The sequence below is a fragment of the Chrysemys picta genome, chromosome 3, assembly GCF_011386835.1.
Source record: "Chrysemys picta bellii isolate R12L10 chromosome 3, ASM1138683v2, whole genome shotgun sequence".
Taxonomy (NCBI): Eukaryota; Metazoa; Chordata; order Testudines; family Emydidae; genus Chrysemys; species Chrysemys picta.
Genome location: NC_088793.1, coordinates 83,626,421 through 83,638,858, shown reverse-complemented (window position 1 = coordinate 83,638,858; position 12,438 = coordinate 83,626,421). Strand labels below are relative to the sequence as shown.

The 12,438-nt window shown below is 42.1% G+C and overlaps 1 protein-coding gene across 2 annotated transcripts in view; it reads left to right on the top strand.

Annotated features, from left to right (window-relative positions):
- The window catches only part of SEC63 (SEC63 homolog, protein translocation regulator), a 118,382-nt gene that overhangs the window by 36,181 nt on the left and 69,763 nt on the right, over positions 1-12,438 (top strand). For both annotated transcript variants that reach the window (XR_010599571.1, XM_008164915.4), the window contains exons 4-5: positions 767-879; positions 8,145-8,206. Coding sequence is in view for 1 of the 2 variants with exons in the window: in XM_008164915.4 (XP_008163137.1) it covers positions 767-879; positions 8,145-8,206 (175 nt within the window). In the remaining variant the exon portion in view is untranslated. The remainder of the gene's footprint in view (positions 1-766; positions 880-8,144; positions 8,207-12,438) is intronic.

The window sequence follows — 12,438 nt, the reverse complement described above, 5'->3', positions numbered from 1 at the left end:
CTTTTCTTTGAGTAATAAGGTTCACAGATCTGACACACCCTGGAAAGAAATGGATCATCCAGAACAGAGATGAAAACAATCATCCAGGAATTTGGGTTTGTTGTCATTGCTGGAATTTACCATGCTTTGTGGCAGGAGATACTGTTCGTTGTCCTCAAAATATAGTTAACACAATATACGAGTTCCGTGCTATGGAAGCTAGCTAAACTAGAGGAAATTTTGGGGTGGGGCATTCCATTCTTTCCAGTGACTGACAGGTCTGGTTCTGCACCCAAGCTGCAAACAAGCTGAGGTACCCATTGTAGTGGATCTGTTGAACTTATTATCCAGAGACAGGAAATCTTGAGGTAAGCGCAGATTAGTGTTTCCTAATCACAAGATATGTTCAGCTGAATGTTAAATTTATATCAATTGAAGAAAATCCATTTTTTTTGTTTTGTTTTGATGGATGAACAAGATCATTCAGACAGCCCCTTCCAGCTCTGTCTTCTGAAAATTTTCAATGTTAAATTGCATCACAGGGTTTGAATTCTGCGGGTTTAATGATATTTGGCTTCTAAAAAAAAAAAAAGGAAATGCTTTGAATGTATGTTTTGCTATGATCACGAAAGCCGTTTGAATAGCACTCCCTATCCTTATGCTGATTGCAGTATTTTTCTGAACCAATCAAAGAGAAACATGTTTTAGAGTACGAACATGGTAGAATAGGTGTTTTTGGTGTAATGTGTTTGGTAATACAGTACTAACGTGAAGCTTTTCTTTTAAGGGAGCAACTGTATTGGAAATTAAAAAACAATACCGTGCGCTGTCACTAAAATACCATCCAGATAAAGGAGGAGATGAAGTTATGTTCATGAGGATTGCAAAGGCTTATGCAGCGTAAGTTCCTGGCTGTTTCACAGAGTAGGAGCTTGGTGTGGGTGGGTGGGAGGGAAATCAAAATATAACCTTAGGATATCAGTAGAGTCTGACTTTGATATCGTCTATGAATACTAATTCAATTAAATACATAATAAAGGTCAGCTGCTTTTCAGTCTGACAGCTGACTCATTTACTATCCAACTGAATTGTTTCTAGCAGTATCTGTCGATATGCTCTAAAATGCTAATTTGATTAAACTTTGACTTCACATAGTTGATATGGTGGTATACTTTCTATGATGTAAAGTTAAAATTGTGTTGAACAAAATGAGTACAGTTTTGCTTTAAACTAAATTTCAGAATTGCCATAAAAGGTTAATTATTTGATATCAAAGTTTTGGTTTTGAAGCATCAGTGTACTGTTCATTTTCATCTGGCAATAAAGGTAGATACAACTAAAGAGAAAGAGCGACATTGTTTCAATTCTTCTGCTTTCATCCACTAATGGAGACATCTCATTTTGATCTCTGACTCATTTCCTTTGGAACATTCCCTCACCACCACCTTTACCGCTAGTGTCCTCTTGCCTGGCTTGTTCTCCAGACCTTTGAATTTCATGCTGTCTTATTTCTTTGATTTAATGGCCTTCTCAAATTACCCCAGTAGTTTTTAACTGACTTGCTAAATCCTTATATACTGTAAAATGACCATTTAAGATGAATTGTGTATTAGAAGTGGTCCTTAGAGCAGGTTTTGTTGTAGAACAGAAGACAGAGCTTTTACTGGGGCCAGCCCAAAACTATGCAATGAATTCCCACAGGAACTAAAGACCATCACAAATCTCACCACCCTCTGCCCTAAGTGCAAGGCATGTTCCTTTGATCTTGATTTCTCTAATATAAGCATACACCATGTGTATTAAAAAAAAAAATTGAAACAAACACTTCATTACATGCACCTCTACCTCTGGGAAAAGGCTGAGAGAACAAACACGTGACAGATGTTCGTCATGTTTAATGCACTACTGGAATGCACTCAGATGCTAAGGTGATGAGCCCACTTTAAGAACCTGTTATAGAATAGAGTAGAAGACAAGTTTCCGTGTTAAATGGTTTACTTAAATGCTGATTTTATTTGTCAAAATTCTAGACTATGTTTAATAGGGTGTTTTGAGGAAAGTTGTCCCTTGTTTCAGTTGTAAACTGCCTAATTGACAATTGCTAGCCAGGTGGCCTGTTACAGATTCAGTAATATCTTGTTTGAAATCATTGTTTCACAACACCATTTGAAATCTGTAAATTAAGCACAGCTAGAGTACATAACCATATGTTCATGGTGGAGCCAGAGCATAGATACCAGATGGTGCCCAAAAAATTGGTGTCCAGTGAGTAGTCTGGCAGAGGGGGTTTATAAAATGTCCTGCTTTATCTGTATTCAGTGTGCTGCCAAAGCTGTGGATTTTGAGTGACTGCTTTTTAAAACGAGTGTGTTTTGTTTTTGCTCAGCTTATCTGGTATTGTTTGGACGGCTAGGATTAACGTCCTTGGACTCAGTGTCTGTGTGACACTAAATTAATGGAACTTTATGGCTGAGAATATAAACACATGTCAAGATAATTTTACTTTCCAGAATGAATGTCATATCCCTTGCACATACATAATCTGTCTTAATATTAATTGTGCAGCATGACTGAGTTATTGTTCTGTGGGACCCATAACCTTAAAATTCTTGACTTGTGCATTTAATTTCTCAACCATTAACATAGTTTTTGTGCTGAATTATGTGCAATGTGAGTTTCAGATGGATGGGTCTCCAGATGTATTTATATAGCTGAACCTCTGCACCCTAATATGGCTCTTATTTATTTATTTATTTATTTTTAAAGTCACTTATGTACATGAGTTCCAAACACACACACTTTATTTTAAAATTAGTTTTTTTTTCAGGTCAGAGGAACCGGTCATTGAGCTGCGGAACTGCCTAGAAAAGCTGTAGCTGTTGGGGGGTGCATGAGTGATTTTGCATGAGGTTGAGGTTAACACTCCACTCTGTTTAAGGAGGTGCACTTCCAGCTGCCCCAGTTCCTTCTAAGTAGCAGAAAACTAAATGGAGTGCACCTTTGTGTCCTTAGGAGAGATTGTTGTAGTAGAGTTCTTTTAATATTTGTAAATAGTTTGTGTTAGTGTAGAATAGAATAGCATGGTGTGTGTAGCTGCCTGTTTGGTGTATCCTGAGCCCTGTAAGTGCATCAAGAACTGCACTTCTTGCTCTTCAATAATTCTGGAGACAGATGCTCATATCTGAGATCTTATGTGTGGATGAGCACCTCTGTCTCATTGTGCAGTGTGCCACTCTTTACAAAGCCTATAACGTATTACTCTGGATAGTCTCTTGATAGGGACTATACCAGCCTCCATGTCAAGGTCCTCTAAGGTATATCCTAGGAATCAATTTCTCATCCAGGGATCAGTGCCACTCTCCTTATTGAGTCAGCTAAACCAAAAGTGGCCTCAAAAACCTCACATGGATGATGCCCAGACTACTCACTGGACACCAATTTTTTGGGCACCATGTGGTATCTATGCTCTGGCTCTACTTTTGCAGGTCTCTCCTGCAATCCGTCGGGGTGAGAGAAAGGAGAAAAGGAAACATTTGGCCTCACTAGACAGCCATAAGCAGCAGCAGCATCATTCCTCCTCTTATCTGCATCTGATAATGTGAGGGCCCTAGAGATTCTTGACCTGCACTAATGTCACCTGCCTTCAATGCTCCTTTGAAGCCAGATGTTTTGTCACTTATAAATCTGGATAATTCACCTGTGCAGACCCTGGTAACACCATCAGTATCTCCATGCCTGAGGAGGGGGTCATCCATCGAGGCTATGCCTCTGCATGTGGTTTGACTCGACAGTTACTGACTTTGGTTTCCATCCAGAATGTCCTGAGGAATATGGGATCCCTTTGAAATTGAACCTGAAAGGCCCACTACCTTGTTCGATAGAGCCCAGTCCCCTTTCTTTCCCTAAATACAGAAGTCTGGAGGGCTCTCATTCAGGGTCTTCTCCAGCTCCTCTTTTGGCCACGCAATCAGGACTCCCTGCTGGAAGTTGCCAAGCCTAACCTGGTGCTGAACTCAGCACTTTCATTAACACTAGCATCAAAGCCCTTTATAGCACCCTTTCTTTGCTTGACACCCCTGCCTCCACTGGTGTTCATTTTTCAGTTGCTGCCAAATTCGGCACCACTCGATCCACAAGAGGAATTGCTTCTATCATATGAGTGGGATGAGACCCCCACTCTGAGGGATGGTACGAAGCTCCTGTCAAAGAATGTACGAATGGTATCTCACTGGAGGAGCAGATTGACACCTCATAATTTTCTCCACCTGATAATCAGAGGCAATTCCAATTGCCTTTGGAGAGAATGGCTAATACCTTCCAGTATCAAGTGGATGCGTTGGCACTGGAGTAACCTGATCCCTTCTTTGATATTTTCCAGCTACAAACTAAAGAGAAGCAGGCCATCCCTATCATTTCAGGTGTCCTAAATCTGATCAAGGATATTTTGCTCTCTCCTTTTTCCTTTCTACTAGCACCCAGGGGAGCTCACGGGATGTGCCTTGTGCCAAGTGAGAGGCATCCGTTTCTACTCCAACACCCTGGAGCTAATACTATGATGGTTCCACAGCAAAGGAAGCAGCCAGAGGTAACAAAGCTTCACTCTACCCCTTCAGAAAGGGAAGAATGCAGACTAGGTGCCTGGGCAGAACAATTTAAGAAGGTACCTCGGGTTAAGATCTGCAAGCCTCCTGAATCCCAGGAAAATATTAAAGACCTTCCTTTCAAAGGCATGGGCCTCTTCAGTGACAGGACTGATGACACTGGAAAAGATTACCACGAAGGTTGCTGCCATGTCCTTGGACATGACTCGGTCCATGTCCTCTATTCTAAGGAGAGCTTCCTACCTGTCACTTCATCTCCAAAAGCGGTCCCTATCTCTGCAACAATAGCAGATGCAGCCTCAAGGGGGCAATGATTGCCTTCTTCCAAAATGGCTGTTAGCAAACTGTCATAACAGAATAGGAGTCGGATACCTTGTTATACATCAGCTCAGCCTGTGACATCAGTTTCCAAGCAGCAGTTTTGATGGGATGGTCAAGAGCTGCGTGATGAAATCTATTACTGCTCCAATCCTCCCGCCCTTTTCTCTCCTATTTTTACATTGTCTGGTGCAGGTTACTTTAGATTGTTGGGTACCAGACACAATCCATGATGGTTACTCCATTCAATTTTGCACCAAACCACATTGCTTTCATCCCCTTCCTCCCTCTCTTGCGGGACCTATCTTATAAGAAAGTCCTGCTAAAAGGAAGTGAATCTCCTCCTACAGAAGAGAGCCATGGAGGGAAATGTCAAGAAATTGATCAAAACATTCAAGTTCAAGATGCTCATGCCAGAAGACATCATTCCTTACTTTTTCAGGGGGATTGGTAGGTGGCTCTTAAAGGAATCCTACTACTTTCTTGTGGCAATCAAATACACACACTTCAAGTTTCTCGGGTTCCATTTGGGCACAGGTCATTACCATTTCAGAGTCTTTCCATTAGGATTATCTACAGCACTGAGAGTCCTTCACAAAGCCTCTCTCATTAGTAGCTACATATTTCAGATGCTAGGGCATGTTCAGTTACCTGTATGTGTGTGACTGGCTCCTAATGACCACTTGTATCACAGAAGAGAGATCCTGCTGACATTACATGTGCAACCTCTTGCAGTCTCTGCTAATCAGCTAAGAGAAAAATCATCTGTCCAATCTGCACAGGGTATCACTTTCACTGGAGCAATCCTAGACTCCACAAGTCAGGGCCTTTTTCCCAGAAGAGATTCCTAAAAATAAGACTCCTTGATAATCCTCAAACACGCAGTACAAACCACACAGTTCTTAAGACTCCTAGGCCTGAGAGATTTCTTGAACTCTGTTGCGTCTTTTGCTCATTAGTATGGCCCTACCAAATTCATAGCCGTGAAATTAGACCTCCCCCGTGAAATCCAGCTATTTGAAGGGAGGAGGAGGGGCAGGGATGGGGCAACCCAGCCAGCGGCTCCTACTATTCACCGGGCTCCAGCTGCTAGTCTGCCAGGCTGGGGAGGGATGGGACTTTCTCTTCCCCTGTACGGCTGCTCTTGGCGGAAGATCAGACCCACCTCCAGGTACCTCCCCAGCTGCAGGAAGCTCTGTGGTTGTGCTGCCTTTAGAGCTGGACTCTGAAGGCAGTGGCCATGGAGATTCTTGCAGACGGAGGATGTTCCTAGAGATGGAGGTGGATCTGATCTCCCCCGTGCTGCTGGGAGTGCCCCACCCTGGGGTTCCTAGCTGCTAGTCCCAGCCAAGCTGGGACGGGACAGGACTTTGTTTTCTCGTCCCCGGCTGCTCTTGGAGCGGAGGGTGGGGAGATCAGACCCTCCTCCAAATACCTCCCCGGGCTGCAGGAAGCACCATGGCTGCACTGCCTTCAGAGCTGTACTTCCTGCTTCAGAGCTCTGAAGGCACACAGAAGTCACCCTCAGTTCTGTGCACACAGATAAGGTCTCATGAGAAATTCCTGCTGGTCTGGAGCAAACCCCTTGTATGTCTTCTCTCCCATCACCTTGATACCCAGGATTATAAGGAAAATGAGGTTAGACAGAGCCAGCAACTTGATAGCATCAGTGTGGCTGTGCCTGCACAGATACATCTTCTGCAGGTGGCCAGAGAACGGTCTACCTCTGTCTCCAGACCACCTATCTCAGCAGAAAGGGAAGGTCCTACATCCAAGTTCAGAGACTCTCCCTCAAGCAGCATGGAGGAGATTAGTTTACTAATTAGCATGGACTGCTTCTATACATAGAGGATTCAGGCCATTATTTTACATTTTAGAAAGAGTTCTTCCTTGAAGTGTTACGAATAGGGCTGGTCAAAACCTTTCCATTGAAACGGTTTTTGACTTAACACTTTTTTCTTGAAAAGATTTTTTTTTCAGTTGAAAATGTTGATATTTTTGTCAAAATATTTCAGCAGAAAACAAATACTTCAGCCAAAACTGGGAGTTGTAATTTTCTCCTCATGTATCCATCCTCTAGGGTCTAGGATCTCCATCTGGACTACGTCTCCCATAGTGCAACAGTGTCTCCCCTCTTAGAGGAAGCTGTGCATGAGGGAATCCCTGGCTATAGTCCAGTTGGGGTCCCAACCAATTGAAGAGGATGGGAAACCTGAGGAGCACACTACAGCTCACACTTTTGGCTGAGATATTTGAGTTTGGGGTAAAAATTGAAATTTTATGTGGAAAATCAATTATAAGGTTTCATTTTCATCAAACTTTTTTTTGCAGAAAAGAACCCTTTTCTGGATTAACTCAACTTGCAAACAGAAATGGAAATGATTTACCATTTGGAGCGATAGTAAAGACTGTCTCAACTGGAAGTCCTGTAGTTCTACAGTATCTGTTACCCCTTAGGTCTCAGGGTGCAGCCTTAGTCTCCTTTAAGGTTCATTTGGCAATATCTGCTCACCATGATTTTAAGAACAAACCTCTTCTCTCAACCCATGTTGTTCAGGTTCCTTAAGGGTATAATGAATGTTTCCCTGCCATCAGAGAGAGCCTCCAGTGTCTTGGTACTTAAATCTTGTCCAACCAAAGTGTGGACTGTTGTTTTGAGTGCCTCTGCTGTTCCCAGTTGAGGTAGTATCTCCTGGATACAGCCTCTTAGGTAGCCAGGTCCCTCATCTAATTTCATAAATCAAACCAACACTTAAATTCTGCCTGGAAACTTAGGCAGCAGACCGTGTGCTCTTGGTATAAAACGTCACATTCTGCATTAATTTAACTGGGCTAGTTTCTTCAAAAGCCTTTTGTTTTAAAGTACATGTAATATCACCAATACCTACTTTGCATTGTTATGAATCTTCTCTGGCTTTGAGTGTTGAACCTACCTTTATTTTGGCCAGCATGTATTGATGTATAGCTTTTAAAGCTTATACTTTCCTCTCTCCTAAGTAATTGAAGACACCACTACAGAATTCTATGCCTTTCCAGGTGTGAGGAGCTGAAGATTAAGCTTAGAATTCAGATTCCTGTCTTCTCCTTTGTCATACATTCTGCTACTTTTAGGCCATCAAACCAAACCAGATCTCAAATATATTTAATGGGGCTTCATACCTCTTTTAAAAAAAAATCTGTATTATTAATGATGCAGAGAAACTTACTGTACATTCTACTAACTTGCTAACTTTTCTTTAAAATTAGTTTAACTGATGAAGAATCACGAAAAAATTGGGAAGAATTTGGCAACCCAGATGGGCCACAAGGTAATAATTATAAGTGATATAATTTTTACTGGTTTGTTGAGCGACAACCTGTGTAGTACCTCAGTCCAGTTGAGTCAGACTCATTTCTCAGTGTATGTAAAATAATTTTTTTAATTTGGCAGAAGGAACTTGTCAGTTCTCAAAATGTAAAATTTTAGAAATAAGGGTTCTATGATAGATGGGGAACCCAGAGAGGCTTTGCTAATTTAGAATTGTTGTTAGGACTTTGTTTTAGACAGTCTGCCAATTTCAGTAAGTATCCAGAGAGAATTATCAGTAATTAACAGAATAGAAGGCATGAGTTGCAAACAAAAAAATGTAATCTTTTTAGTTGTCTTATAAACATTTCAAAAACATTTTCAGTGCCAGTAACCTGTTTTCAAAAGTTTCTTTATAACATGAGGATCTGCTAAAGAGAAATTATAGGTTATAATGAAGTAAACAGCTTTCTATAATCTTTAAATGTATGAAAGAAGGTCTTCCATTAAGTTGGACAATGTTATTCCAAAAATTCATGCCTGTACACTGTTATGGCTCTGTACTGCCAGCACTTTGTTATAGAACTCCCATTGATGTCATTGGGAATCAGATGTCTTCCCTTCTTAATACTTAAGGGTCAGATTCTGCCACGTTTACATTAAGGTGCTACTTCATAATATGGATAAAGGTGACAAACGGGCCCTACATAAGGTGCTCAAAGTAATATTAGAACTGGTCACACTTTGTATTGTAGCATTAAGAGTTCTGAGAACTTCCAGAACAAAAACCTTTTAATACAAATTTAAAGTGCAATTGAAATATGAAAATGTCAGGAAACTTTAAGTTAAGCTTTCCCATACTAACAATAACTGTTCTCCTTGAAAGTACAGTATATGTTACAATGGGGATAGGTGAACAAGGTCATCAAAACAATAAAAAGAACCCCCCCCAAACTTTACCTTATCCCACAAAAGGTGAAAGTGTTGCAACTCTCTTCCCAGGTTTGATAGGGGACTCAGAGGACTGGGTGACCTTGTGGTTAGTGCACAGATACCTCTCTCCTGCAACCTGTCCACCACGCTTTGCTTAGGTTTCTGAGCAATTTTTAATCTGTTCCTCCAGTCTTGGAGCATGGTCAGAAGCTCTAGAGGGGTGGAGCTACCTGGTCCCAGTACTGCCTTTTAACTCCTTCAGGCCTAGCATGGGGTTTGTATACCCCATCACACCAGGCTCCAACAATAATGACATTCCATCATGTATAGTGTGCTTCCAAAACCTAAGATGCCACACTTTCCATGTTTCCAAATACTTTGTACAGTCTGGAATGTGACTGCCAGGGAAGCCCAGAGCAGGTCTAATTTAACACAGGCATTGCAGTTACCTGGGTGATTGGCTGCAGATGCCATCAAAGACTCCTCTCACTAGAGAAGAAGGCATCATGCCTCCTCCAAAATGACTCTAGTAGATCACAAGGCATTGCTACCAAAGACTGAAGCCCTGTGAGTGGCCCCTCACCTCTGTTTTCCCTCTTCATTTCACAGTAAATCCAATACAACCTGTCCTCAAGTACATCACGGTTTATTAATCAAGCCACACTGCAAAAGTCCCAAACCAAAAGTCCCACAACATAGTCTACATCAACTCCATGCACACAATCTTTAAAAACCTGGCTCTGTTTTCACCATCCTGGTGTCTTAGACCAGACCTGGACTCTTTCAGTTGTCCTCTGTCCCTCCATCAGGACAGCCAATCCAGGCCTTCCTTCTGGGGCACAACCATGCTCTTCCCAGTGGGAGCTCACAGCCTTTCCACTGGGAGCCTCTCCTGGTTCCTCTGGGACCCAGCTTCATGGCAATGAGATGCCAGTGGGTAAGCCCCCTCTGCTACTCCCTCCCTTCAGCCCTCTGCTCCAGTTTAGAGGCAGCAGGCATCTCCCTCTGCTGCTCCTTCCTGCCTTCAGCCCTCTAGCCCTGGTCCTCTCAGCCAGAAAACCCTTTGTTGCTCTTGTGTTTTCAGCCCTCTCCAGGAATCTCACTTCCTGACCAAACCAGTCTGCTCTGACCCTTTTAACTCACTCTTACGTCTCTTATAGCTTCCCAGATGCTGCTCCACTCTCTTAATTAGCTCAAACAGGGAGCACCTGAACTGGAATAGGAGAGCTAAGCTCAGTTTCAGGCCAGCCATCCTGTTACAAGTCGCTACTGATTTTATTTTGTGAAGGTATGGAAATGGGCATTGTGTGGATAGATCATGAGCTTGGAGACTTAAACTTTGCAGAAGACATCTGTCTGATAAATAAATCAGTTGAAGATATGCAGTGAAAGACAGATGTTCTCTCAAATTCTGCCAAGCAAATAGGTCTTATCAGGAAATCAAAAATTGATGTTAGGAACAGTCATTTACCTGCTGAAGATTTTATCTACTTGGAAGGTGAAGCCTTGAGAAGCTGTTAATAAATTTATTTATCTGGGTAATGTCATTCACCATAGTGCATGTTTGATCTAAAGTCCAGAATAGATAAAGAAAATGCCATATTTCAAAATCTCAAAACAGTATGTATGGCACTCCAGTGTGATTAGCAAAAAGACCCAACATAAGATCTTTAGAAGCAACATCCTAAGCATCCTTGTATATGGAACAGAGTCTTAGGGAAAAATGAGTCTATCCAGGACAAATTGAACAGCTTTCAGTGCAGGTATCCGTGTAGAGTATTCAAAGTAAAATGAACTTGTAGAATCAGTAATGAGGAGTTCCTAGAATGGGCACAACTACATAAAACAATGCAAGTAGAAAAGAAGAAGAGATGGACATATTTGGGATATCTTTTAAGAATGCCTGATAAGCTACCTAAACTAGCATTTCATTGGCAACCCAGCAAGAGATGGAGAGGCTGACCAGAGGCACACTCCATAGCTCAATAATGGCTGAAGTGGTATGATTAAATATGAATATAAAAGACCTGGAAAAATAAGCCCAGCAGAGTGGTGATTGGCACTGTTTGACTTCTGTCTTATGTATCTGATGGTGCGGGACTGATGAGGAACTAATGTTATTTGGCAGCTTAAAAAAAAGTAGGGCTAACACCATGTGACCAGCCAGATTGCCACAGACCACTTGTGGTAGATATACTATAGTTTGAAAGCCAATATTATAATGCATGTATACATGAGGTGAGTTAAGGCTGGTTTGGAAACATTTAAATGAAAATTTCTAATTTTGGTTGAATGCAAAGTTACAGGTGAGAACTACCAAACCTTGTTAGATTTTTTTTTTTTTTTTCTTCCTTCTACTGAACAGCTTCTCCCCTCAGTCATGGTTAAGTGTAATGTTTCCCACTTGTGGAATGCAGTGTTGTTGCTGGAGACTTAAGGAGTAAGTCCTGCCCTTCAACTCAGGACAGCTGAATTACTGCCTCTGGTGGCTAAACAGACTGGTGGGTCAGTTTCTCTGACCACTTTGTTGTAAAACATTTGTATTCCTTTTTGTGCAATAGCAAATTAATTTCAGCTTCTAGCTCCTCTCCTGAGCTAAGGAATCCCTTAAACAGTGAGTTTCTAATTGTCTTGTTTTTCCAGTACAGTACCTGTTGAGCAGGTCCCTTTGCCACCCACAGTGGCAGCAAAGAAGCCTTGTAAGCATTGAGCAAAGTCCAGGAGATGCTATAGGCAGTTTTTCAGGATCCTCAGAGGGTGAGATATGCCCTGCTGCCACAAACAGCCAATAATTGCTCTGCCAGTGCATGAGGCTTTGAGCTGCACATTTGTGCCTGGCCCTTAAACCTGTCCGAAGCCTTTCTCCACCATGGGAAGGTTTGACCAAGAGTATGAGGATTTGAAAGAAGACGAGAATCCGTTGCATCATGCACAGAGTAACTGGCAAACTCCAAAGATTTCAGATGCCAAAAAAGCAAAAGCAAAGCATCTTCATTGTAAGCCAGCCAAGTGAGGAAATGCTATGCATAAATTTCATTTTCAATTATAGCCATTCACACCAAAAGATTTTCCTATACTTAAGGCATGGCTACACTTGCGAGTTAGAGCGTATTAAAGTAGCCCAGTGCACTCTAACTCACAACCCGTCCACTGTGGCAAGGCATGTAGCGTGCTCTGACTCCGCGGCTAGAGCGCTCCTGGTACTCCACCTTGGTGAGTGGAATAATGTTTGATGCGCCCCCTGGAATGCCACAGTACCAGTTGGATGCCCTGGTCTGTTAATGTGCTCTGATAGGCCTCCAGAAGTGTCCCACAATGCCT